The sequence below is a fragment of the Rhipicephalus sanguineus genome, unplaced genomic scaffold (assembly GCF_013339695.2).
Source record: "Rhipicephalus sanguineus isolate Rsan-2018 unplaced genomic scaffold, BIME_Rsan_1.4 Seq12402, whole genome shotgun sequence".
Lineage (NCBI taxonomy): Eukaryota > Metazoa > Arthropoda > Arachnida > Ixodida > Ixodidae > Rhipicephalus > Rhipicephalus sanguineus.
The window spans coordinates 30,780-58,770 of NW_023614551.1; the positions used below are offsets into that span (position 1 = coordinate 30,780).

Consider the following 27,991-nt stretch of genomic DNA (forward strand, 5'->3'; position numbering starts at 1 on the left):
ACCGCACTTGATGACATTCTGCTACAGGTGCACGTGGATGACAACTGAGCATGGAGGCTACCCACAAGGTAGGTGTAGCTGTCGTCTTTCCATATTATTCCTCTAATAACCTGCGCTGCTAGGCAAAGAAGAGAAAGCGCAGAATTACACCTCGATCGGGTAATTTCCGCGACATCTTGATTTTAGTGCTAAAAAAGATTAATGCGAGAGGCGACAGGACAAGCGCACTCATGTGTTTGCCTTCTTTAGCGCTAAGGTCAAGATGTCAAGTGTTCACCATCTCGCCCAGCGACAAGCTATTCTGATCACTGGATAGCCAGGGGGGGGGGGGGGGGGGGTTGGGGGAAACCCCTCCCCCTTCTGTTCTCAAAGTTTTTCAACTTTGCATGTGTACGCGCCCAGATACAAGCACATGCACAAACACGCATACAAAATGGTTGAATCCCCCTCCTCGAAAAAAAGTTCTGGCTACGCACCTGCTTCTAATCAGTGCTTAGAAGTGACGCGTCTGGGCACTTCACGGTCAGCACACTGTTGTGCTGCTAATCATTGACATGATGGTCCTGCGAGGTTGAGTAATCTGCCTATAAATTATTAACCAACCACGAACGTGCCCTCGCCCACCTCCTCGCTGTGAAGGTGACCGATCACTGCTATCAAAGATTGACATTAATGATAGAGAAAGCAGCGTACGCTTAATGTAGCTATTTCGTTTGCCTGAAATAATTTGAGTTGCCCGCACTGGCGATCTGAACGCAATCGATGCACAGTCCACGCAGGTCTGGGCCAGAATGGCCAAAGTGTAGAAACTGCACTTTGGTAAGACGCTGTAACTTCTAGAACACTGTAGACGCTGTTAACCGGGAGGAAATGCAGATTTACTGAGCTACGGTTCCCTGAGGTATAGTGCGTCTTGTGAAAAACTCTGTGCCCCAAAACGAGCAAGAGTATAGCTTTAGACATATCATAGTGCCGCGACCACCGCGACAAGAACAGAAAATGGAGCCTATGCGCATCTAGTTCAACAATTAGACCAACAGTGGAAGCACGCCATCGAAAGTGCCAGCGCAGCAATCTTGTGTGACTGCGGGCACATTCGATTGCGATCTATTATCTTGAATACGATTGGCTCCTTGGCGCTTAGGCTGGGGAAGAGAACCAATCGCGATTGAGGGATTCGATCAAGATTAGGCTTGATTGCGATCCAAAGTGTGACTAGGGAGTGGGCCAGAAAACTGGATCGCAGTACGATGCGTGAGGTGTTCAAATGTCAAAATTACGTAGGCGCGCTCTATCTACCCGTTGAGTTTAGATCCACATTTACTCAGACATGCTATAGGCATGCTCTCAGGGTGCTCAACAAGGTACTGCATCATCTGCATCAAGCGTGCATTTTTATGCACGCTTCATTTTGAAGCTGCAGTGGCTGCAGCGCTGTAGTGCCATGCTCTTGGGGGTTGGGTATTCGATCAATCAAGGCGGTTTTTGTATGGTGGCTTGAGCGTACTACGGTTTCGTGCCAAAGAGGGTGCGACTGTTTCACAACAAATCCGTGCAGGGCGGGGCCTCGCCTCTATGACGTAGGCACCATTTTCTTTTCTTTTTTTTCTCCGTTTGGCGGCGCCGGCGTCGCGGTGGTCACAATTTTTTTTTCTCCGTCTCTCGGTTCAGCGCCCTCCTCGGTTTGTGGCGCTAGCGGGTACGCGGCGTGTATGCGGCGTGTTTTGTCGTGTTTCGCTTGTGGCCGGAGGCGCGGAAGCAACGATACACGATCCTTCTGACCGACGGAATGTGATCGAAAAATACCTCCAAGGGTACATCATCATGAGACGGCTACTCCCACGGCTACGTGAAGTCAGACGTGAGCTTAAGCTTTTGGAGAGGTCCTTGGCTGCCGTCAACGAGAGTTATGTACTTAGCACTGAAAAACGCAGTGATAACCCGGCAGAACGACTTGTTTTCAGTGAGGTTAGGGCAACACTACACGAACGTTTCGCGGTTTTGAAGATCGGGTTATCATTTTCTGGTTACCAGTTCAGAGATTTCTGGCAACCGATTTATTTCGGTTTGAGACTTTGAGTGGAGTTTTGTTCGGTTACGCGAACATGACCCGAGCTTTGAAATTTAGATAAACGTATTGGAACTTAGCTGTTATTTTTCCGGTTGCAGTCATGATATAACCTCGCATGCAAGCAAAATCGCGACTTAAAAAGAATTAAGTCGCCCCTGTGCTCTCACATAAGTGCTTTGAATTCTAGGCAGAGCTGCGCTGGGCGTTTGTTCTGTATGCATCTGTGCATTTTTTTTTAACATTGAAAAAGCAATCGTGCGCAATACGAGACACTATTTGCAGTGTGACAGTACTCCATGTCGGCACACGGCCGTGGCGCAATCCGTGGTCCTGCTAGAAGTGTGAATTAGACGTCTAGAGCAAGGCGCCGAGCTTTTTGTCGTATTATATTAAAGTGCCAAGCCCAACCAAACGGTAGCTTGTTGGTGCTCCTTTCAAATTGTTACTTCTTAAAACCTCACAAAAAGTCTGGGTGATTTACAATTCACCTTTGCTTGCATGCGCGGTTATAATCATGACTGCAACCGGAAAAATAACAGCTAGTTTCCAATTACGTTATCTAAATTTCTGAAGCTCGGGTTGTTCCGGTAACCAGAACAACACTCCACTCAAAGTCTCAAACCGAAATAAATCGGTGCCAGGAAACTCTAAACTGGTAACCAAAAAATGATAACCCGATCTTCAAAACCGCAAATCGTTCGTGTAGTGTTGCACTGACCCTCACTGAAAACAAGTCGTTCTGCCGGGTTACTACTGCGTTTTTCAATGCTAAGTCAACGCGCATAGCGACACATTAAGAAGCAATCGATACATCCTTACATTTAGACGACTTGTTCAGGTCTCGTTGATGCCGTACAGCATACCTCTCGTTGACGACAGCCAAGGACCTTTCAAAAAGCTTAAGCTCATCGTCTGACTTCAGGTAGCCGTGGGAGTAGCCGTCTTCATGATGATGTAACCCTTGGAGGTATTTTCGATCACATTCTGACGGTCAGAAGACTCATGCATCGTTGCATTCCGCGCCTTCGGCCACAAGCGAAACAAGACAAAACACGCCGCATACACCCGGGGAGGGGGTTGATTCTTAAAGAAGGAAATGGAAATGAAAATTGGGTATGGAGTGTATACACTCACGGGGGATTAGGGAATGAAGGGACATGAGAGTGAAAAGAGTATGGCAAAGCAAGAAAAAAAAAGGTATGAGAGAGAAAAAAGAAAATGAGGGGGGGGGGGGGGGGGGAGAGAATGGCGTCCGAGTCCAGCATCCTCGAGAAAAGCGAAGGAAAGGAGATGATTTTTCTAAGGGCTCGTTTATCTTTGCGGTACGCCGCAAGGCGTACAGCACTCGCGCCACAAACCGAGAGAGAGAGAGACGGAGAGAAAAAAAAAGAAAAACAAAAATTGTGATGATGATGATGATGATGATGATGATTTGTGGCTTTGCCCTTTGTAGCGGGTGGACACATATGGTGTGTTCTAGCCTGGGTATGAAGAAAAAAAAGGAAAGAAAAAGAACGACAAAAAGAAAGAAAAAAGAACGAAAGCACGAAAGAGTTCACTTCTGGCACCACTTCCACCACTGTTGGAGCCTTGTCTTTGTGGTGGCAACGGCTTTTGCATTCCTGTCCGTCAGGGCCAGTGCCTGAGGGAGAGTAGTGGCCTCCGGCGGGCGGGGTGAGAGTTTTTGGCATTGCAGTACGACGCCGGCGCCGCCAAACGGAGAGAAAGAAAGAAAATGGTGCCTACGTCATAGAGGCGAGGCCCCGCCCTGCACGGATTTGTTGTGAAAACAGTCGCACCCGCCAAAAGAGACTCTTCGAAAGCGAAATGGCGGCATCTATTTCCATTTTTTTGCGAGAGGGCGCTACGGGCAATCCAACATGGCCGCGCTCATGTAGCGCATTGCAGCATATGCAGCGCCGTCCGATGTATGGCACCAAGTCGCGAAATCTCCAATGACAGCCTCGCTCCCCTTCGTGCAAAGACTTCTTCTTTGTCCCCAAGCAGCATTTCGTCGCGCTTACAGTAAGTCAAACGCGGATGCCACCGAGCGACTGCTCAAGATCATAGAAAGCATGCCGAAAGTGCCGACCGCTGCCATACAACTGAGAGCACAGCGCATCAATGCCAAGGCCAAGAACGCCAATAAACCAAAGCCTCGACCGTCCGAAATATCGCTGTGGGTCCTCGGAAATGGGGGACCGGCAAACCCCCAGTCTCTCTACGTCAGCACCGATCAAGGGAGGTAAGCTACGAACGTTGTTCCTCAAATCTCGGTTGCTGTGTTATTCCAACTTCTCAACATTCTTCATCGCCTATTCCGTTACAAGAAAAAAGACTGCTTCATTCAGCTTTGCGCTTGATGTGTGCTCAACCAGTGGCTCAACCGACACTGAAAACCGACGATAACACCGAGCGCTTTTGATGTTGAATGAAATGCCAGCGAGCCGGACGCTTGCATTCAGCTTTTCGTAATGACTACAGTCAATCAGTTGTCAATAATTATACACTGTGCCGTCCGTATATGGTAGCCGAGGGATCCCGCCCCCCACCTTTCGCAGCTTGTGATGGTTACAGTCCGCAGTAACGCGACCCGATCACGAATTGTAGATGTATACGTCAAAGTGCTGAATGCGAAACTGACGCACGTTTATCGTTGCAGATACCTTTTCAACTGCGGAGAGGGTACGCAGAGGCTGGCGACCGAGCACAAGTAAGTACAGCACCGATACCAACTCTTGCGTGGGCTGTCGTGGGCGTTTTTCCACAACAACAACACGTTGACATTCACGCAGGATGAAGCTGTCCAAGTTGGAGCACCTCTTCTTTACCCACAATAAATGGAAGAACATTGGCGGGCTCCCTGGTAAGCTATTTTTTTTTTGTTAAGCTGCCCTTCCTAAAGGTTATAAGCACAAAGAAAGAAGAATAATATAGTATGCAGGTTTGTTAGGTTATGTGGAACCATTTGCAGCACGTTGTGACATAAATTATGTACGTTTGTCACTGCAGGGCTGGCTTTGACGGTGCAAGACATCGGAGTACCGGAATTCTTTGTCCACGGCCCAGCGAACATGGTAACAGTTAATGCACGTCACCGTTTGTGTGCTGAAGAGTACCAAGTGGCTTAAAGATGGCCTTCGTTAAATCGGCTTGTTCTGAGGTAGAAATTTCAATGCACATTATGGGATTATGTTGCGGCAAACATTTTAGATGGATGTAGCATACACTCCGGTTTAATATCACCCAATCACTCAGTGCATTCCCAGTTATATTAGCATCATTCGCTGGCAAAAAGCTTTTTTGCTTTTTATATGAGTCAGGCATTAAGAAGCCAGTCTAGATAACATGCAAATTATAGTATTCGTTCTTACCTCGCCAATTCTTCACGGTTGTAGGCAGTCGGCAAAGTGAGTAACCTATTACCTTTGATGTGCCACTGCACAGCATGAATTGATTGTTATAAAACAAGCCTAAGAGAGAACACATAAAAAAGATGAAAGTGTGACAACGCTTATCAGCCCAGGACAATGCGATTTCTTAGTACCACTCATCATGCAGGCTTTGTACCTCCACTTACACCATTTCCAGGTGCCAGTTCATTCTCCTAATTGGAAGTTTGCCTTTACCGCATTTCTTGAATCTTCAGAATTACGAAAGACACGCACACACTACGGAATTAATCGCAAATTTCACGAAGTTTACAGAATGCGGACTTATTCATGTTTCCTTGACACGAACGCCAAACGAGAAAACCTCAGCTACATAGCGTTTAGCATTCTTGTAAAGCGTCTCATCAACCACTAAAAAAAAAGCATGCCTGATATAAAACGTGAAATACAGCGAAGCGAACCTGTCATGTCACATCATACCAGCACTGCTAGCAAACGTCCAGTCTACCTCCCAACCAGTTTTCGTGAAACACTCATCGCACACTTATCAAACTTTGAAACACGGGTCCACTCAGAAGTGAAGATGTGTGTATGCAATGCAATTATGAAAGATCACTGTATTCATGAGCTCTTTGATGTATTATTTTGGAGTGCACTGTAGAGGCTGATGACAATAAAACAGCATATTTATGTATACATTCCTCTGTGAAAACTTAACATTTTTGGCTTGCAGGAGCAGCTGTTCGAAATGACCAAGGGATTCATGATGCTGCAGAACATAACGATAAGTACGTCCTTAAAGTTATTATTTATTTACACATATCTGACACACCGCAACAAGGCATTGTGTAAGAAAGGGGGTGGAGGGGTCAAATAGAAAAGTGTATACAAAGTTGCTTAACAATAAAAAACATAATGGCAAGTACGGCAAGATAGAGGTAAATACAAAACTAGTGATCTCAGATGTTAGATTACGAGACATTACAATTCAGAGAAGGCGATATCAAGCACAAGACAATACCTACACATCATGAAACACAACAAGAGGATACACGAACTATTACATGTATGCAATAGAAAAGATTGCCCCTTATTAACAGTGTTATGTGTTTTATACCTCAGCTGCAACCTTTTACTTCGCTTTACAAATATGTACAGGTTTCTGGTTGGCAGGTTTTCTATGCGAACAGTGTGCGCTTTTGCCTACATTTGCGTCTGTAAACTATTGTCAGCTGTGACAACACGTTTTATATGGCCTTCAGGTTGGGATTATGATCGACTGTCTGCAAATGTGTCAAATTTGCACAATGCAACAACATAATTCTAAGGCACTCAGTATTACATTCCAAGAAAGTAATTGGAAGTAATACGTTGTTTTGTGGGAGTTTTGCTAATTGTTCATAATTAACATGTAATTAATAGTTAATTATTCTGCAGTCAGTCATGTTCCATTTTTGCATAGAAAGAATTAAATCGTATGCTCAAAATGCATGCAGAACTTGTTTTTGGTTGTATTCGTTTAGAGGAAGGAAAAATAGCACTTTTTATGTTGGTTTCGGAACGCGGCATGTCGACCGAGAAATCGCACATCGTAGTGCCTTCACTGAAGTGGTCAGCTGCAGTCGTACGCAGCACATTAAAGTCAAGGAAGGGCGCAGTGGTTATGCAGAAGGTTCAGTTCGTCGTATACACAATGTATCTTGCTGTTTCTTGGTTGCTAGTCCGAAGAGCTGGCAAAAACAAGTTGGGTCCATATATGTGGACGTTGCTTCACAAGGATATATGTGAAAGCACGTCTCAGTGACTCACCCCCCCCCCCCCCCCCCTGCACGATTTGTGAGCAGTGGTGCCCCGGTCTAATGTACTTACCCGTGTAGTACAAGCACTGCTGGTAGCTTTGGCAAACGTTGGCTAGCTCAGAGTTCTGTCATTGTGCATAATAAGAGTATTACAAATGGGGTTATACAGATGCAGAGGGAGGTCCTATAGTCAACAGACTGTATAGGGAGCCTCCCATAAGAAATGAGCAATATATGTAAGTACAAAGCAGCTAAATGCAAACAAACTAGACACTGTATTAAATGAGTGATTAACACTGTAAAATGTTTTGGTTACAAAAAGTATTAAAAAAACTGTGATGACGAAATGATTATGTTGAGTGCAAATAATTACAAAGGTTTGATTTGGGTGTGTGGAAATGAGAGAACACCTTAGTATCGCATGGTAATGATTTCCAATGTAGGGTGGCTGAACCGATAGTAGTAAATTTACCACAATTAGTTCTAGGTTTCGGTAACAAATAGCTGTTGGTGGAAAAGAATCGAGTAGGCATGGAGTAATGAAACTGGCTGTTAGTAATTTATAAGGATAGAGCAACTGTAGTAATGACGAACTTTAGTATAGTTAGTAATTACACGGAAAGGGCCAGTAGTAATTATAGTGTTAGCTGTGCGCTGTTACGTCAAAAACATTGTCCTCATTTAGTCTCAGTCCATTGATTCAGTCATTGCTCTCGCATGTGCATTGAGAACAAGCCAAGGTGCTCCTGCCTGAACTCGTTACTTACAAAAGCGCGTCTCGTTTTGTTTTTGTGTGCAGCCAAGCGAAACCCATCGGACAAGGTGTTTTCAGACAATTGCATGGAGGTTGTCTACGTCCCTTTGTTCCTGGACGAAGCCGTAGATTCTTCTCAAACTGATGAAAATGGCGGTGAGTGGATTTTACATTGCCATCAAACTTTACAATGCCGTTGTCATTTTACTCAAAAGGCTCTGCTACAGCGTGTTTCTGCGTATTTTGTATGGTACAAAAAAGAAAACGAGATGGAGGCTGGAAAGAGACATCATGCCATTGAGTACTAAGGCATACTAACCTGACATCTGTTTATTACCATTATGGTTACATTTTTAACTTTTACAAAACTGTCATATCTTGTGTTATCATTGTAATACATCCTAGTTGACAAAACTGTACGATGATAACCACAAGATCTAAAAGCTGAGATATGGACATTTTGGCTCTTGCACAGAGCTGAAGCTGAACTGTCGGCTGCCGACATAGACGTGAAGTGATTGAGCATTGCCTTTTAACATGATAGCATTAAAGAGCTCGCTTCACAGAAATTCCGGTGTCAGCATTTGTGTCGTTGGTTGTGAATGAAACATCCACGTTGTCCGTGAGTGAAAATTTGAAACAGATGCAAATAAGTAAATAAGAAATATTCGGTTCGAATTGGAATCGCACCCCAGACTTCTGCGTGGCGAGCAGGTGCTCTACGGCAGAGCCACGCCACTGCTTGAAACTGTTTCGGAAAAGAACCCCATGCAAATGTCATGTAGTGGAAGGAATCTCGTTAGCGCATGTAATATTGTGTGGCAGAAGCGTAGAATCGCGCCAGGTGTCAAAACATGTGCATTGCGCGAGTGGTTCGGCTAAAGGCCCACAAATTTCAAATCGCACAGGCATAATTAATCACAATTATCAGCAACAGCATCAACAAAGTGTGCAGCTTCGCGGGAGCACGTGTTGCCTTACGGACGCGCAGTGGCTGCTTCGCCCATTTGCAGAAGGAAGAATTATGGCGTAGTGGGCACTTCGCATTTCTACTCGCAGTAGGCATTCTAGGATAGTTTGAAACGGCCAGTGTCACACGCGCAGACGTTCCTTTCCTTGTGGCACGATGCTCATTGAGCAGCAATATCGGGCTAGCGATTGAGAAGGCAGTGCGCACGGGGCCCGATTATGCTATCGCATTCTGTGCCTGAAGGCGAAGCTCCAGCGCCCTCCAAGTTTTTATTTTGCGTTACATATTAAAATGGCAAATTCAAGCAAATAAGACGTGATTCATTGTTTATTTTTCATGTAATACTAGCCCAAAATGTCCAGCTCAACCGTCGGACATTTTAGCGATGTGAGAAAGCCAACCCTGCAACTTTGGCACACATTTTATGTATGTGGTTTTCTGTATATGATCGCCTTGCATACAGAAATGCAGCAACTGTTTTTGACAGGTGTTCCAGACCCATTTTCACTGGCTGTGGCGGTTCAGATTGCTACGGCAGTCGGCTGCTGGGAACGCAGCTGATTGCCGTAGTCGTGGGTTTGACTCCCGGCTGTACTGAGTTCATTCAGCTGGGCTGTGGAATGCAAGAAGACTCTGCGGCAGAAAAGCACAAAAAATGGGATAGTGAACACACAGGACACAGCACTGTGTCCTGCGTGTTCACTGTCCCTTTTTTTTGCGCTTTTCTGCCACAGTGTTCCTGAACCAACTAGCTCACCTAACGACCCCTGTGCAAGAAGACTCGCGTAGAAGATTTAGGTGCATATTAATTTTCCCAGGGTGGGTCAAAACTTATGTAAGGGCCACCACTACGTTGTCTCTCCCATAGCCTCTGGATTGTTTGTGCTTTATAATTGTATTCATGTCTAATAAAAAAAAAAGTTTCAGTCAGTTCCACGCCGTGATAACCTTCGGACAGTAAAGCTGTAAGCGCGAAATTGTACATGATTGGCTATCGAGATCGTGTGGTGTCATAAATCTGCCAATAGATTTGAAATACATGTGCTTACACATTTTGAGCACCACATTGGCATCATCATAATTTAGCATCATCTTCGTGGCCATCATTTCGTTTTATTTCTTTATTCACTCCCCCCTCGGGTCACGTGACCTGTGTGATGACTACTACTACTACTACTACTACTACACTACTACAGTGAAACCTCGGTGATACGATCACAGCTCATACGAATTTCGGGGTGATACGAATTTTTCGTTGGTCCCGGCCAAGGCCCATTGGCCTTCAGTGTAATCAAGTACGGTTGTTGCGAACCGATTTTCACCCAGCGACGTTTGATACGAACGTTACCTACCCAGCCAGGCACGAAAAGGTGCTGTCCGCGCTGTCGCGGAAGACGCGCCAAGCACGTGCGGCGCGGGAACGCAAGCGTGGGCATGCGCGCCGCACCGCCGAATCGTCAGAATCAAGGTGTAAGAAAAACACTTTTCTTACCGGCAAATAAACCTTCAGAGACGCGTCACGGCCTCCGAGATTGTGTGCGCGAATCTTTGAGGCTCTTATGTGCCTCCGTGGGCCTTCGCGTTTAGATTACAGAGGACATTATAGCGCCGTGCTTTTTTTTTTTCTAACGCTTCGACGCGGGCTGCTGTCGTTGTACTGTGTTCACACGTGCCTGCCTCGTGCATCAGACATCCCATGAAAGGCGGACGAGGACCGAAAGAAGGCGAGGACGGTCTTGGCGAACGATTCAAAGCCTCACAACGTCAACATGCGCGACCGTGGAGGTGGCTTTTGCGGGCTCGGCCGTAATTCTGCCAAAAAACATCCTCAACACCTCCCGATAACAAAATCATAACACAGGACCGTGGTTCTGTAATTTTGTGGCCTTGATCCATCGCGCCAACGCGCTTCTTTTGTTACTTTCGCTGCAGTACTTCGGTGTCATGCAAAAAAATACTAAATTTAGAAGGCTACTACTGTCGCGGGTCACCAACGCACCTGGTTCATTAAATAAATACGCGTACGGGCCGTATTTATGGTATGATTGCCGACATCTAAAAACTTAAACTGACAAACCTTCAAGGTTCTTCCTGACGTTGCTGCGGCCCTGAAAAACAATAAATGAAAATGTACGCCTGCTTTCTTTTGTTGCATGCTAATTTTCCATGCTTTCTCGTGATACGAATTTCCGATGATACGAATATTTTTGGTGGTCCCGTGAAATTCGTATCACCGAGGTTTCACTGTACTACACTACTACTACTACTACTACTACTACTACTATACTACTACTACTACTACTACTACTACTACTATACTACATACTACTACTACTACTAACATGACAGCACAAGGTAGACTAAGACAGCTTCACTGTAATATATGATTGATTGATGATCGATTGTGTCACATCAGTGTATTAAAACCTGATTTGAATTTGAACACTCGTTATTTTTATATTGGGATTAAGGTAAATGCTCAATGTGCCATCTTTCTTTCCTCCTTTTGCTGTTTGCAAAACTTCTGAACTTTTCTTGGTTGCGGATTTCGCCTGGATTGCAGCTAAAAGGCCAAGGAGATGTTCGCAAGATGACCCTGACAGTGCTCCTGTGGTTGCCTACATCTGCAAGGTAAGCTTGCCCGCTGTGAACTCAGGACGTTTTGCCACATAGCATCATGACTGATATAGTTAAGAGTACCGGTTACTGCGGTGATACTCCACAGATATTTTGTGCTCTGGTTAAAACCAAAAAATAGCACATTCTTTGGTCATAGACTGCAAGGGCAGTCCATAATGGAATTATAAAATTTTACGGTTTGCAAAGGCAGTCCAAGACCCCTCTGCATCAATTCAATTCTACGTATCATACCTGCCAGGGAAGCTTAGCCGCCATGGCATTGCGTTAATAAGTGCAGGGGTGTAGGTATGACTCCTCGCCATGGTGGCTGTGTACTTATATGTAGAACGCCCATGTACTTAGATTCAGTTGCATGTTAGAGAACTCCAGGGTGTCAAAATGAGCAGGGAGCAGCCACTATGATGCACCGGTAGTCCATTAGGGTTTTTGAACATAAAACCCAGGAATATTCTTAATTTGAAATCGAAATTTATTTTCTTAACAAGGCGACGTGGAGAGTAAGGTCAGTTGCCTTACAGAGGTGCAGTAGCTGTACTTGCAGCAGCTCGGCATGTACAGACAAAGACTGTTGCGATTTAACTACTTAAATTCATAAGTAATTCAAATCATTTCGGTAGTGCCTTCTGAATTGTACAGTAAGTGCCGGTTCATTTTTGCATCTGCTGTGTAATTTAGGTAAAGGTGCCTTGCATACCATGGGATTGAAAGAATATTTGCAAACCGATGACGATGACACTGAAGGTACCAGTACCACACTTGGCAGTTTAAAGTGATGGTAGCTTGTGGAGAGAGAGACCATGTACAGCAAGCTTACCACCCTAACGGAATGAATCAATATAAGTGCATAGGTTGAGGTCTACATATTTAACAGAAAATCTAAAAGTGCCATTTTCTAGCGAGCAGTTTGAGTCAGTTCCTCTTACATTGAGTGACTCTCACTATTTTAGTACTAGTTCTAGACGTCCAACTTCTTCTAATTTATCATTTGTTTAAGTTTTGTAAACGAGGTTCTTGTGGTCTATATCAACAGCAGGCTTTTTAACCTCTTTTTGTTTCAGCCTCACAGCAGACCGGGCCAGTTGAACTTGGAGAAGTGTGTGAGCTTCGGTGTTCCACCGTAAGTCATTGATCATAGATGTGTCCTCGTAAAACCAATACAAAGAACTTCTGCATAACAGAGTTTACGTAAACGTGTTTTCACTATGCAAATAATCGTTTGATTATCAAAGTAGACAGGCTAGCACTGAATAATGGTGGTGGTGATACAGTAAAAAAAAAAAAAAAAAAAACACTTTTTTTTTGTAGTCAGCTTAGTTATTTGAATAAGATTGAATGAAAACAGTATTGAGGTTATCATTGCAATAGCCAAAAGTAGCCAACACTAGCCTGGTAACATGCGCAGTAGTTTAATTGGGCCAGAGTTTATCGGCAGCAACTTACCTCGTTACAGAATATGGATGAAAGAGGCCCATAAAGGATGTCTTCATTAACATTGGTCATTAATTACAAATAGGTGATTGTTAATGTCAGGTGATAGCTTTCCCGGAAGATCTGCTGAGATAGGCTGATGGCAGCACTTATTCGTTACTTCTGTCATATGATGCTTTAAAGTGTGCGGGTACTATGACCTCGGGCTGCCACCACGACTGGTACACGTTACAAACAACATCAGAAGCCTTGCGCAGGTACATGTAATACGCTCGAGGTACTATACTCGCGGACAACTTTTCTTGGCAATGAAGGAAAGGCTACGGGGGCGGAGCTACTGCACATGTACTGCTCCGCGATGTAGTCCGGTACGGCGCGTGTTTCGAATTTAGTTTTGGTTTGTGAACCTTCCGTATCTCCTGTGATGGCCGTTTGATTATTCGAGTGGCCGTCACAGGCTTAGACAGTCATTTGTTAGTGAAATTCGTCACAAGCTCCCTCGGCGAGGCGTCGGAAAAGCTGGAGGGTGACGAGAGCTCACCTGAAGACGAAGACGCCATTTTGAATGTGAAGTGCACGTAAAAGGTGCGACGTGCTCACACGCGCAAAAACACGAAATGAAACTGCATGAAATAAAACAAATATAAATATCTCCTTGGTGCGTGCTGACCCTTTTTTCAAACAACGACCTGTAGAAAGTAAAGTATAGTTGTTTTTTTTATTCTCACGCAGAAAACACGGACGCAATTGTGGGACTATATTCTTCAGCGGTAGCACATGCGTAGTTCGGCTTTGTAGACTTCCCTTCATTGCCAAGAAAAGTTGTCCGCGAGTATAGGAGCGTGACGCAAAAAGGTCTGAAAAAGACAACAGAATAGAAATCTAAGGACGACGCTTTTATATTCTGTTTCGTTATCTTCTTCATGCCTTTTTGTGTCATGGGTCAAAATTAGCTTGCCAAACTTTCCATTGTGCTGTGTTAGGTTGAACAGACCAAGTCACTGCTTTTTATTATACTGTCTTTGGGATTCATTCACTTTACTTTGCCAGGCGCACGGTGCTCATGAAGTGAGAAGAGCAAAAAAAAAAAAAAACAGATGCTTCACTTTCAAAATGATTGGTCATGTTAATCAGTCTATATAAGTAGGAGCTAAATTATCCATATATTTGCTGCTATGTTTAATTTTTTTTTGTCTGCAGCGGCCCTCTGCTGGGCGAACTGAAGTCTGGTCGAGATGTGACACTTCCTGATGGCACAGTTGTAAGTTGAAATTTGGGCACACATTATTGTCAGTTGCAGCCGCAAAATTTGTTGTACACTGGATTGAGCCATTTTATGGACTGCATGGTAATCGAAAACGTTGCGATTGTACGTACACTGTAATGTGCAAAGGGAGTGTATTTGGAATAGCTAGTACGCACTTAGAGTTGCGTTGCATCTCAAACGGGTTTGTAATGCAGTCGAAACCGGATATATCGAATCTGAGGAGGATCAAAGAGAAGTTATATAGGTAGGTAATTTGATATATAAAATATGTTATATATCGAAAATATTTCAAGGGAATTTTACAACTGTTCAATGTGCACAATAATTCATTAGTATATGTGGGTTTGATATATACATGTTCGACTGTATGCAGCGAGGTGCATTTATTGAAAGTATAAAGTGCTACATGATGCCGCAGTTTGGTTGCGGTATGAAAAGAAAGAAAACTGTGATATGTTCTACAAGTTATTGCGCGCACCTATGGCAGGACTGCCCGTTGGTTCTTTTTCACGATTTTGCAGTGGTGTGGCTTATACACAGTGGCAGGCCGTTTCAGTCCAACTGTAATAGTAATGGTTGCAGGAACATTGTTTCTTTGTGAGATTTTTTTGTGTTATGACGAGCAGGCTTTCTTGAAAGGCCAATGATGTCACTGTTGTGTAAACTCGTGGCATGCTGAATCTAATGCATTTCATCAGTCGTACCGGCTTTCATTGTTTGCCTGCAGGTCAAGTCACGTGACGTGGTGTCACCTGAAGAAGCTGGCCCTGTATTCATAGGTGAGTTGTTGCACAAGCATCGAACATGCCTTCCGTTTGCACTGGTTAAAGTTCATATCCAGTTGACTGATTCACTGTTTGGATTCCTAGTCGTCGAAGTCCCTTCCGAAGACTACCTGCAGTCACTGCTGGAAGCCGAGCCGTTCAAAAGCCACCAAGTCACGGCCAGCCGAGAGGAGCACGCAGCCAAGGTGGTCGTCCACTTCACCCCATCGTCTGTCATGAGGCACCCTTTGTACATGGAATGGATCAAGAGGTGCAGTTCACGTCTCGTACAAGATGACCATTGTGCAGATAGTATTGATTGTCATAGTTAACCGTTTCAGATGCAACCTGTGAAGAACTCGCTATGTTTAATTATGCTTTATAGTAATTGATATTAAATTAATTGTAATTAAATCTCTATTTAGCCTGAAGTCATTCATGTTCTATTCTTGGATAAATAGAATCAAATCTCAGTCTAAAAATATGGTGTAATTTCGTTTTAGGTTATTTACACTTAGAGCAAAGAAAAATTACATTTTTGATGTGGCTCGTAGAAAGTGGCATGTCGAACGACTCGTTGAACATGGCAGTGCCTTCAGTAAAGTGATCATATGCAACAGTACACTGCAAAATGAAGTTAAATGAATACAAATTTACTATGCAGGAGGTTCAATTCATCCAAGCCTGAATGTATTTTGCTCCTTCTTAGCCACTAGTCAAAACAGCTAGCAAAAGCAAGTTGTGTACACAAATGCGTACAAAGCCATGCGTACAAGCCGTCTCAAAGGATTAAGGGGTCACCGGAGGAAAATATTAACCAGAGCCTGGATGATGGAACACTGTTTGGAGGTTTTTGTAGTGTCACTTTCACAGAGAAACAGAGGCTTTGTAAGCAAAGAAATGACATGAAGGATCGACAGGATCAATGAAAAAAAATGCATTGTACCAGCTTTCATAAAATAACAATTCCCACATATTAAATAATAGAGAAAGGTCACTAATATCGTTGGAATAGTGATGCATAAGAAAAATTGGGGACCATCACGCGAAAACCACAAAAAAAAAAGATCCGACAGTGTTTTCGGCTTGCTTTTAGATGCAGTGCTGCTGCTGTGTGTACTGTTCTTCATCAAACACGACTTCAGGCACATGTTGATGAACTTTCATGTTGATGTTGCATGTTGATGTTGATGGCATCACGATGATGCTATACACTAGGGATGGACGAATAGTAAGTTTGAGGTTCGAAGCGAATCCAAAGCAAATAGTGGTTTGGTCAAATAATTTCGATTCGAATAGTTAGAATAGTACTCACCACATATTATGAGAAATGAGCATTTTCGTCACGACCCTTGCGCAATATTTTTAAGAATTGGAACTAGGTATGAGTGAATGTCACTTTTTTGGTTTGAAATGAAGTGGAAGAAACGTTGAATTGGGGGGGGGGGGGGTATCAAAACTTAAATAGGAATAGGGTGCGAGTTATAAGTGGTACAATACGTTACAAGTTAAAAATTACTATACTTAGCACATATAAACCCATATAACACGCTTTTAAATTTAAAAAAATATGTACACTTAACCTTGAAGTGTGGCTTCGCGGCAGTGCAAATTTCTCCTGGCTGGGTTGTTTCACGGTACAGCAACCTGATGCTGCAGTGAAACCACCTTTATAGGGGGTTATGTGCGGTCAAATGTATACATATATTCGTTCATTTCGAATACTTCGAAATTTCGAATAATCTAAACTCCTATCGAAGTGAATTCGAATACTGTAATATTCGTTCGAATATTCGAAACGCCCGAATATTCGCCCATCCCTACTATACATGATTTCGGGAAGCTTCTAGGTTTTCCGTTGGATGGTATCGTGGTGCCGTGTAGCGTGCACCTGCCGAATCACAACTTTTGGCACTTAGGGTGTTGATTTCAGTACACATCTCCGCCTCTTTTGCCAACCCCTCTTTTTTCTTTCATTTTTTGGTAAAATGACGTTAGGATGGATAACTGAGTATGTTGATTTAGCAACATTGTTGGACGCTGTGGCCTACATATATGTGTTTGCATCTCTTTTGCTGTTGTCATCTTCACACCCTTTGCCTTGGAACTAGGGGTGTGTGAATAGTTCATTTCAGGACCGAATTGAATACGAATCGAATGGCGATGACACCGAATCGAATACTATAGAATATTTTTCGAATAGTAAGGCAACCATTTTCAAAGCAGCCCTAGACTGGTTATTTAACCATTTTCGAAACAGCCTAAGAATTCCATAACATTTTATTTGAAACAAATGTTCACTAGCTTTAACAAACGAACATTATGATTACTTTTAGCCAGCAAAAAAAAAAGAACCACAATTTTGTAAACCGAGGCAAGCTTGTATACAGTAGCAACTGTAGACTTAGAAATATTGTGTAACTGCAGGTTGAAATACAGGAATGACTATAGTGTTCAAGGTGGCACTTTGTCAACAGCTTTAAATAAAACGGATATATAAATGTCAGACAATATTCACGAGTAAACATCATCATGAATGTCATGATGAAGATAGTCCATTCATAACTGTGTCGCTTTGGTGACGCTGGAGTTTTAAGCAAAAACACCCTCATCGTGTAATCAAGATAGTGTCGATAGTCCCATAAAATCTTGGGCTGCATGCATCTCGGTAATTCGATGGTTAAAACAAGAAACGTTACCCCTCTGTGTTCCAATGTTTCGTTCCTTTGAGGTGTTTTTCATCGCTGCTTACCATTAGAAAAATATTCAAAAATTATTCGGTATTCTTAATGTGTACTATTCGGTTCGAGTACCAAATATAATTGAACGTTATTCAAAATTTTCGAATATTTGCACACCCCTACTCAGAACATATTCATATGTCACGCCAGTGGGGTCCTTAAGGAAAAAAATGTTAAGAAGCAAAGCAGCCTGAACACCATGCATAATTTGCTTTTCAAGTGCTGTATTTCACTTGAAAAGCAGTATTGCCAACTTTCAAGCATTTCATTTTTTTCTCACAAGAATTTGCTAATATAGTTTCCATTCACGCTGCTTTGTTGTTGCTCTCCATCGGGCCGCGGCGCCCTTTATGTGTGGAATTTTGACTCGAGACAGGCTGTTACAGCTCACAAAGCACAACGTCTGAGATGGTATGTAAAGCTATGTTGCAGCTGTTTTCAACCATTTGATCAATCAATCAATCGGCCAATCAATCAATTTATTTGACATGCATGAACAGTGTCAGCAACATAAGAAACGCAAGGACAAGAACAAAAAGCTACTATGTAGCAGCTTAACATGGTTCCTGCCCCTATCCTTGGCAGACAAAACAATAACGCACATATGAATACATTGCATAAGTTTTGAACGTGTTAAGTGAATGTTGACACCTCTATGGAGCAGCAACTCTGACACTTGTGCCTGTAAGGATGTGCTGTTGCCACTTGAACCTGACATTTGTCTTGCCTCGGTAGCTGTGCACAGTGCTTGAACAGGCGACATGAACTACCCTGCAGGCTTGGTGAGAAAATACATCCTGCAGAGAGCAGACACTGCCATGCACAGCTCAGCCAAATCCTGCAGTCATGCGTGGCAAGCTAGTTTAGAAGCGGAGCGTAAAGTAGCCATTTTCTCAGGTGCCCTCCTTTCATACCAAGGCCTGTGCTCACTCTCTTCTGAGCTGCTGGCGCCTGCTGTTTGACGTCAAACAACAGATAGCATGGTATTGGCCAATAGCTGACATAAATGAAGAATGACATTTGGATCAGATGCGCTTCTTGCCACGCACCAGCGCTGTGCTCCATAGTCTGCTAACCTTACACAGTAGCTGCACTCACGCACAGGAATCGCAACGAAAGATAATGAGCTATCGCATTCCATCACGCGCACTTAAGGTCATGACTCATGATGACATAACTTCTTTCCCCCATGCCCTCCCTTCCTGGGTCACTTCCAGCGTGCTTGTTGGGACGAGAGAAAGAGAAAGCGCTTGAATCGTGTGTCAAATCTCTGTAACTCTACTCGTTCTTGAACGATTCGAGAAATTTCTGCGGGAATCGATTCTTAAGGCAATAAGCTCTGATACTGAGGACATTCTATGATTACTTCGAAAAGTGGTTCTGGACCCCTTTATGCATGTCAAACTATGGTCCGCAATTCCTCATTCCAGGTTTCCTGCAAGCACGACTCACCTGGTCTTAAACGAGTGCGCCAGCTCTCTGAGCAGCATTGCGCTTCATCGAGCACAGCATCGCCTCCATCTTCTCAGTTCATCCATATTCCCGCTGCTGCATATAGAGGTGAGACATCTTTTTCTTTTTTGTACCCCATGGCACGTGTAGGAATTCAGAGGGGTTAGCTAGCTATGTGTCATGATTCATAAATTGTTTATTTTATTTTGTTTAGGAATCTTCTGGTCTCCCCAAGGAGCTTGCCGAACTGAACTGCATTGTAGGCGAGACGTTGTTAAGGTACAAGCTTCGGCCATTATACGGACTTCAGAGGTGAGTCTCGCACCCATTCTAGGAACAGTGACACTTAATTTGGATCTTACGAGAGCAGTACAATAGATTAACTAACCAAATTTCAGGTTACAGAATGGTCCAATAAGCAATAAATGCTTATTACGGGAACAAGTGTTTAATTACCGCAATTCTCATTTTTGTTTTGTTCAAAAATCGGAATGGAAGCGTCAATTCTTGTCGTCTTGTGAACGGCAAGTGCTTGCAACTGGCAAAGGCCTTGTGTCTTTGTACGAGCAAACATGCTTTTTTATTTCTGTGCAAACATCGCACTTGCATCGTTACAGCGCGGTGACACATTTTTGCAAACCTGTGCAGTGAATGGACATAATTCAGCCAGCACATGCACTCAATGCTGTTCGAGCCGCTCACTGGAGTGTTCCCATTAACAATTACACGACCTGTACAATGCTTTTCATTGCGATAGCAATTATATGGACACTCTCTGTTGGTTTTTGCCGTCGCTGTCATGTCCCTTTATGTATATGTACGTGTGTGTGTGTGTGTGTGTGTATATGTATATATATATATATATATATATATATATATGTACTGAATGCGAATGACAGACGCTCTGTTGTTGTGAAAGAGGAAGACGACAATCGGTGGCTGTGGTTGTCGCTCGCGCTCGCGCTCGCTGGTAACCTGACCTGACTTGCGAGAAGCCTTCCGCGACGCAACGTGTATTCCTGCTTCAAGCAAAACACCCCCATTTGAAGTGGTGGAGGAGCCGGGGTTCCCATCATCCTGGAACTTCGCAATCGGACGCTACCATCACCTTTCAACATGACTGCTCCTGGCCCTTCGCAAGCTGCTGCCACCACAACGACAGTCTTCTGTACTGGCGTGCCACGGCAAGCGACCCGCCCGTATTTCACGGCAACGACGAGCACGACGTCGAGGATTGATCGTTGAGTATGAACTCGTAAGCGCTTCCAACAAATGGGACGACTGCGACAAGCTCACCAACGTGCGCTTTTACCTAGCTGATGTGGCCAGCCTGTGGTTTAAAAACCATGAGGCTGACATCACCAATTGGTCGACCTTTAAGGCAACCATCACCGAGGTCTTCGGTCGTCCCGCCGTGCGCCGGCTTCGCGCGGAACAGCGTTTGCGTAGCCGAGTCCAGCGCCGGGACGAGACGTTTACGAGCTATATCGAAGATGTCTTGTCCCTATGCAAGCGCGTCGACCATCTCTCGCCGAAATGGACAAGATAAAGCACATCATGAAAGGAGTCGACGACGACACGTTCCAGATGCTTGTCGCTCGCAACCCTCAGACTGTCGCCGATGTGGTCCAACTCTGTCAGTCGTACGACGAGTTGCGAAAACAGCGTGTCTCGACGCGCCATGCTGCCGAGGCTACAGCTGAGGTTTCCGCCCTTGTCGATGACGTCGCTGATGATCACACCGTTTTACTGCCACAGATCAAGCAGTTCATCCGTGAGGAAGTTGCCCGTCAACTTTCCCTTGTCGCCCAAATACCTGAACCAGCGACATCATTGGAACCACGTCTTCGTCAGGTCATTCAGGCGCAGTCGCGCAGGCACTACCACCATCACCGCCTGCCACTACACCGCTGACTACGCGGCCGTCGCTGCCAGACCACAGGCTCCATCTGTTTCTGGCGCCTACCGGGCCACCGGATCCTTCTACACGACGCCGCCGCCCACACGCACGTGGTACCCATCCTACTTCGCCGTCCGGACCTTCTGCCGTCAGCCCATGGCGCACCTTTGATAATCGGCCGATATGTTTCGCGTGCGGTTTTGCGGGGCATATAGCCCGCTACTGTCGACGTCGCAGCTTCCAGTCTCAGGACGGTGTGGCTTCCTCCAATTATCAGGCTGCCCAGCATTCCCAACGACTTTCTTCGGCTGTCGCTGACTCGTTTTCCCCTCGACGCCCTTTCGACTCACGCCGTTCGTCTTCGCCCCGTCGCCGACCATCTCTCCGATGCTTCGCCGACCTAGCCCCGCACGAGAGGAAAAACTGACAGCCGCAGTTCCGGAGGCAGAATGCGGTTGTCGTCGAACTCTTCAAGACCTCTTCATCCGCCCAACGAAATTGATATAGTAGTCGAAGGTATCGCCGTCGTGCACTTGCGACACAGGAGCCGTCGTTTCTGTCATTAGTGAGAAATTGTGCCGCAGTTTGAGAAAGGGACCACGCGCTTACGAATCTTGCCCTGCGTACAGCGACATCGCATTACATCACGCCTTCGGCTCAGTGCACAGCTCGTGTTGTGATTCAAGATGTTCGGTATGCCGTCAAGTTTGTCGTTCTTCCGCGATCATCCTACGACGTCATTCTAGGATGGGATTTTCTTTCAACCCATCAGGCCCTCGTAGACTGCGCTCGTGCTGAACTGACGTTGTCGAATCCGTGCCCTGACCTCGACGACCGCAGTCCCCCTAAAGTGTTTGCCGCAGCTGACGTCCACATCGCGCCTTTGTCCGCCGTCCTAGTGCCTGTGTTTTCGCCTGCTGCCACTAACTCTACTGTTTTGTTTCAACCATCTGTAACGAGTGCGCGTCACCGAACCTTCGTCCTCCCGTTTGCCGTCATCAAATTTTGCAATGGTTCTGCGGCACTTTACGCATGCAACGTCTCTGCTTGCCCGTCGCTCCTACTACGCGGCGAATGTCTGGGGAGCCTCACTACTTTTGCTGACATTTTCGACGATACAACACTTGGAGACACGGCATCACTACTCTGCCTTGTGCCATCACTTCTGCAACTGACACAGCTGATCCTATCGACGTATTCTGCAAAGCTGTCGATTCCCACCTTACGCCTGTGCAGCAGAAACAGCTTGTCCAACTCCTCAGCGTTTTCGAGCCTCCTTCGACCACGACCAGCCTTCTTTGGGTCGAACGTCAGCAGTTGTCCACCGTATTGATACCGGTCAACATGCACCATTGCGACAGCGTCCATACCGTGTGTCATCTTCCGAACGTCGTGTCATCGATCAACAGGTAGACGATATGCTCAAGCGTGGAATAATCCAGCCGTCCAGCAGTCCCTGGGCCTCTCCAGTTGTGCTGGTGAAGAAAAAGGACGGATCCATCAGGTTCTGCGTGGACTACCGCCGTCTCAACCGTATCACGCGCAAGGATGTCTATCCTCTGCCGCGCATCGACGATGCCCTAGACTGCCTACAGGGAGCAGAATTCTTCTCTTCCTTAGATCTGCGCTCTGGCTACTGGCAGGTGCCCATGGCGGAGGCCGATCGCGAAAAAACGGCTTTTGTTACGCCCGACGGCCTTTACGAATTCACAGTCATGCCCTTCGGCCTCTGCAACGCGCCTGCTACTTTCGAGCGTATGATGGACACGATCCTTCGAGGCCTCAAATGGAATATTTGCCTTTGTTATTTAGACGACATTGTCATCTTTTCTACCGATTTCGCGTCCCATTTAACCCGCCTCGAGCAAGTTCTTGCTTGCCTCTCCGCTGCGGGACTGCAATTGAACCTGAAGAAGTGCCACTTCGCCGCTCGGCAGCTTACGATTCTAGGGCATGTGGTTTCGAAGGACGGTATTCTTCCCGACCCCACCAAACTTACAGCCGTTTCCGCGTTCCCAAAACCAACTACCATGAAACAGCTCCGAAGCTTCATCGGCCTTTGTTCCTATTTCCGGCGCTTTGTCCGCAATTTCGCTACCATCATCGCTCCTTTGACCAAGCTCCTCGCTGGCTCTAGTGATCTTTCGGCGTGGTCTCCCCCTTGTGACGACGCTTTCGACGAACTGCGTCGCATCCTCACGTCACCTCCTATTCTGCGACACTTCGACCCATCTGCACCCACTGAGATCCACACAGACGCTAGTGGTGTCGGGCTAGGCGCTATTCTTGCGCAACGGAAAGATGGCTTCCAAGAGTACGTCGTTGCCTACGCAAGCCGAACTCTTACCAAAGCCGAAAGCAACTACTCTGTCACTGAAAAGGAATGCCTTGCCATTATTTGGGCGATTGAGAAATTTCGGCCTTACGTGTACGGACGCCCATTTGACGTCGTGACTGACCACCATGCCCTGTGCTGGTTGTCGTCACTAAAGGATCCAAGTGGTCGCCTCGCCCGATGGGCGTTACGGCTCCAAGAATACGATATCCGCGTGGTGTATCGCTCTGGCCGCAAGCATTCAGACGCAGACGCCCTCTCCCGTTCACCCCTGTCTCCTGACTCTGCCAGCTTCACACCTACTACCTGTGATACCACCGCCCTCACCATCTCCGACATGCCCTCTGAGCAACGCAAGGACCCTTGGCTTGCTTGCATTCTAGACATTCTGTCTGGTCGGACCCCTTCTCCATCTTCTCGGACATTGCGTCGGCAAGCCGAGCACTTCACCACTCGCGAAGACGTGCTGTACCGCCGAAATTACACACCCGGAGGCCGTAAGTGGTTACTCGTCATTCCGCGTCACCTCCGGTCTGAAATTTGTTCGACGTTCCACGACGACCCACAATGCGGCCACGCAGGTTTCCTTAAAACTTATTCTCGGATCAGGCTTCGGTATTACTGGCGTGGCATGTACCGTTTCATTCGACAGTACGTTCGGGCATGTTCCACATGCCAGAGACGCAAGACTCCCCCTCAACACGCCGCCGGTGCCTTGTTACCTTTGCCGTGCCCTGCCCGACCGTTCGACCGCGTCGGCCTCGACATCTACGGACCCCTTCCCAGCACTGCAGATGGTAACCGTTGGATAATCGTTGCCGTCGACCACCTCACACGGTACGCCGAAACTTCACCCATTCCTTCGTCGACAGCAAAGGACGTTGCCACTTTTATTCTCCATCTCGTCCTTCGTCATGGCGCCCCTCGAGAGTTGCTGAGTGATCGCGGTCGTGTGTTTCTCTCAGACGTGATCACAGCATTGCTGCGTGAGTGCCGCGTCGTCCACCGCACCACAAGCGCCTATCATCCTCAAACCAATGGGATGACGGAACGCTTTAACCGCACTCTCGGCGACATGCTGTCTATGTACATCTCGTCAGACCACTCCAATTGGGATCGCGTACTACCGTTTATTACTTTCGCTTATAATACCGCCATTCAAAGCACTACTGGGTTCTCCCCTTTTTTCCTACTTTACGGACGCGAGCCTTCTTGTACTATGGACACTATTCTTTTGTACCGACCCGATGCCTCAGAGTCCACAACTCTATCCCAAGCAGCTACATATGCTGAAGAATGCCGCCAACTTGCACGCTCATTCACAACACAAGACCAGGGGCGCCAGAAGCACCACCACGACGCGTCCACTAGCACTACTACCTACGATCCTGGCTCGCTCGTTTGGCTGCGTGTGCCGTGTACTACTACTGGCCTTTCCTCCAAGCTGGTCCCCAAGTTCCACGGTCCATATCGTGTACTTCAGCAGACTTCGCCGGTGAACTACCTCATCGAGCCACTGGAACCATCTTCTGACCATCGCCGCCGTGGCCAGGAAATCGTTCACGTGTCCAGACTCAAACAGTGCTACGATCCTCCTGTGTTTTCTGGCCCCTAGGTCGCCAGGATGGCTCCTTATTGCGCGGGGAATAATTGTACTGAATGCGAATGACAGACGCTCTGTTGTGTGAAAGAGGAAGACGACAATCGGTGGCTGTGGTTGTCGCTCGCGCTCGCGCTCGCTGGTAACCTGACCTGACTTGCAAGAAGCCTTCCGCGACGCAACGTGTAGACCTGCTTCAAGCACAACCCCCATTTGAATATATATATATATATATATATATTATATATATATATATATAATATATATACACACCATACATATAATAGCAACAAATAAAAATACTGCAGAAGACAAATTTTCCGACGCGCAACAGGGGATTTGAATCTGTGACTTCTCGCCCCACAGCACGCTGCGTTAGACAATTGCGCCACACGGTATACATCTTCCAGCATGCTAATGGTTCATTATTAAATGTTCTTTATCACCTGCGAATGGCATGAAGGGCGCGCTTTAAAGGCAGTCGCCCCTCTAGTAGCTGCATTGGGTAGGCTGCTCTTGTGTTCGGAAAAGCAGCAGCATTTGAGAGATGGATCAAACGCAGGCGGCATTGGGTCAAATGCACGGGATGCCACATGTGGCAAAATTAAAATTCTGCGAGACGCGGGCCATGCTGCGTAGTTGCCCGCGCTGTGCTTGAGTCACCTCACCGGCGACCCACACTAGTTTTCAATTTTTGGGTCTTGGTACAACATGAGTGCAAGAGCTCAAGAGTGCCTTGGGTTCTACGCATGCGCCCTGGTGGCTCGCAAATTTCTTGGGTGCCCTAGCTCCTTGGGTCCCCAATTATAAAACTCTAGTTTTTTTGCTGGAGTTGGGATGTGTGCCTCAGAATTGTATTTTGACATACAGGGCATGGTCGCCTGTGCTCGCGCACTTATCTCTTGAGGGGGGAGGTTTGTACGTCTTGTGCTTTCACCACAAAGTTTGCGTGGAAGCTACAGACCGCACGAAGATCACTTAGCTCTCTGCAGCGGCCACGTTTACAAAAGGAGTGAGCTGCTAGCTAGAACAGCCAAAGTAGGGGCTAGTTGAAGTAACAACTGTAACAGTTAGTTGGTGCTAGTCCTTTGTATACCTGTGCATTCTTTTCATATGCCCTGTTTTGTGTTTGAGCAGTGCACTGCGAGTGTTGAGCTGTGACAGTTGTTAGTTCGCGCTCGCCCTGTGTGCATTCTTTTGATGCGTCCTTTGTGCTTGAGCAGCGTGCAGTAAGCTTTGGGCTGCTTGCCGTTCTTTGTGTGACGTTCCAATTTGTTGCTATCGCATTCATTGCTTCGCCCTTGTGGGCGAAACTGTGACTTTTGTTTATTGTTGCAATCTACATACATCCTAGCCACTTCACCCTTGGATTAGGAAGCACCTCATTCACTGGATCTCTTTCGCGTCTGCAAGATTGAGGTAGTACTTTCATAAAGACATACCTTTCTAGTGTAATGTCCAATGTGCAGTCACAACAGAAAGACAGCTGGAACTGCATCATCATCATCATAATTTATTGTCCCTTAATTAATTAATTGTCCTGTAATTAATTGTCCCTTAATCATTATTGCCCCCCCCCCCTTATGTAATACCCCTTTTAGGGTATTACATAAGGGGAGAGGCAAGAGCATCAGTAACACTATGGTCATTAGTAACAATGGCTAATGAATGCTGTGGTCATTATTATAAAATGGTAAAAAAAAAGAAATACAGTATACATTTGAACTCCAAAAGCGATACATAAAGGCAGTACAACTGGTAGACATGAAGTAAGAGTGCAGTAATGGTAGATCAAGGGTTTAAAAAACATGACCGTAGGTGCTTAAATTTATTGGAATCCCATTCATTCACAATATCCTCAGGTAATGTGTTCCATAATTCAGTTGCAGTAGGTATGCACTGCATGTTCTAGCTTCAATGCCTAGGTTTGTTCGAACTGTTCCTGTGTTCTTTTTGTCCATAACTCCAGGGACTCGGTTGTCTGCGTGGACCCAGAGGCCTACGTGGAGGAGGCCCACTGCAGTTGTTACGGCTTTACCAAGAAGCTGGAAGAATTGAAGGCTGCTGCAGCATCGAAGAAAGATGAAGCAGCTGGTAAGCGTCATCTTGTTAAATGCAGCTATAACGTTGCTTGTTGTCTGTGTTTGTTTTCCTAAGCAAGTGTGTAGTATGACAGACACTTGCGTACAGAAGTTGTAAAACCTGTGCTGCTTTCAATACAGTAGACGCTCAATAAACGGAGCCTGTAGAGACCAAGGACATATGTTCCGTTTAACAGGAGTCCCGTTTACTGAGAGATGAACAGGGTTTCTTTATTCATATACGAAACCTATCCTAGTATAGGAGCAGTTGTTCCATCTAAGCAGCGAGAGATCTTCGTTTACTGAGAGTCTACTGTATAATATGTACTGATGTTCATTTATAAAGCATCGTATTTACGCAGTCTAATGGTGGGCATTCTGTTATGGCACTTGTTATCCAAACTCCATTATCTGTTGACTTCCTGTTGAATACAGTACACTGTTCAATATTTGATTGAATGCCAAGTGTAAGTGTTCATGGGGTTTAATGGTGGCAGTTTTCTTGCAAAAACTCATAGAAATCCTAGAATCTTTTAATTGGTTTTCCACTGCATTCATTGTGCTTTCTGTTGATGAACCATCGCTTACACAAGGGTAAGTGATGGTTCATCGCTTACACAAGGTTCATCGCTTACCATCGCTTACACAAGTGACGACCAAACATCTTTTCAATGCAACTCGAAACGCCGCTGTTTTTCCACAGGCAAGCCCTCTCACCCGGAAATCCTGTTCCTCGGTACGGCGTCTGCGGTTCCCGGAAAGGACCGCAACGTCAGTGCCATTCTCATCAATGTCAG

General features: G+C 45.7%; 1 protein-coding gene across 1 annotated transcript; it reads left to right on the plus strand.

Annotated features, from left to right (window-relative positions):
• Positions 1 to 3,936: 3,936 nt before the first annotated feature.
• Positions 3,937 to 27,991, plus strand: LOC119376509 (ribonuclease Z, mitochondrial; the record flags this gene model as incomplete). Its single annotated transcript, XM_037646314.2, is given in 15 exon segments — positions 3,937 to 4,316; positions 4,734 to 4,784; positions 4,867 to 4,937; positions 5,084 to 5,148; positions 6,197 to 6,251; positions 8,062 to 8,172; positions 11,550 to 11,617; positions 12,685 to 12,743; positions 14,255 to 14,315; positions 15,049 to 15,100; positions 15,191 to 15,356; positions 19,257 to 19,386; positions 19,493 to 19,590; positions 27,083 to 27,207; positions 27,898 to 27,991. Coding segments are annotated over 15 exon segments (1,496 nt in total), but the record flags the coding sequence as incomplete, so codon positions are not given.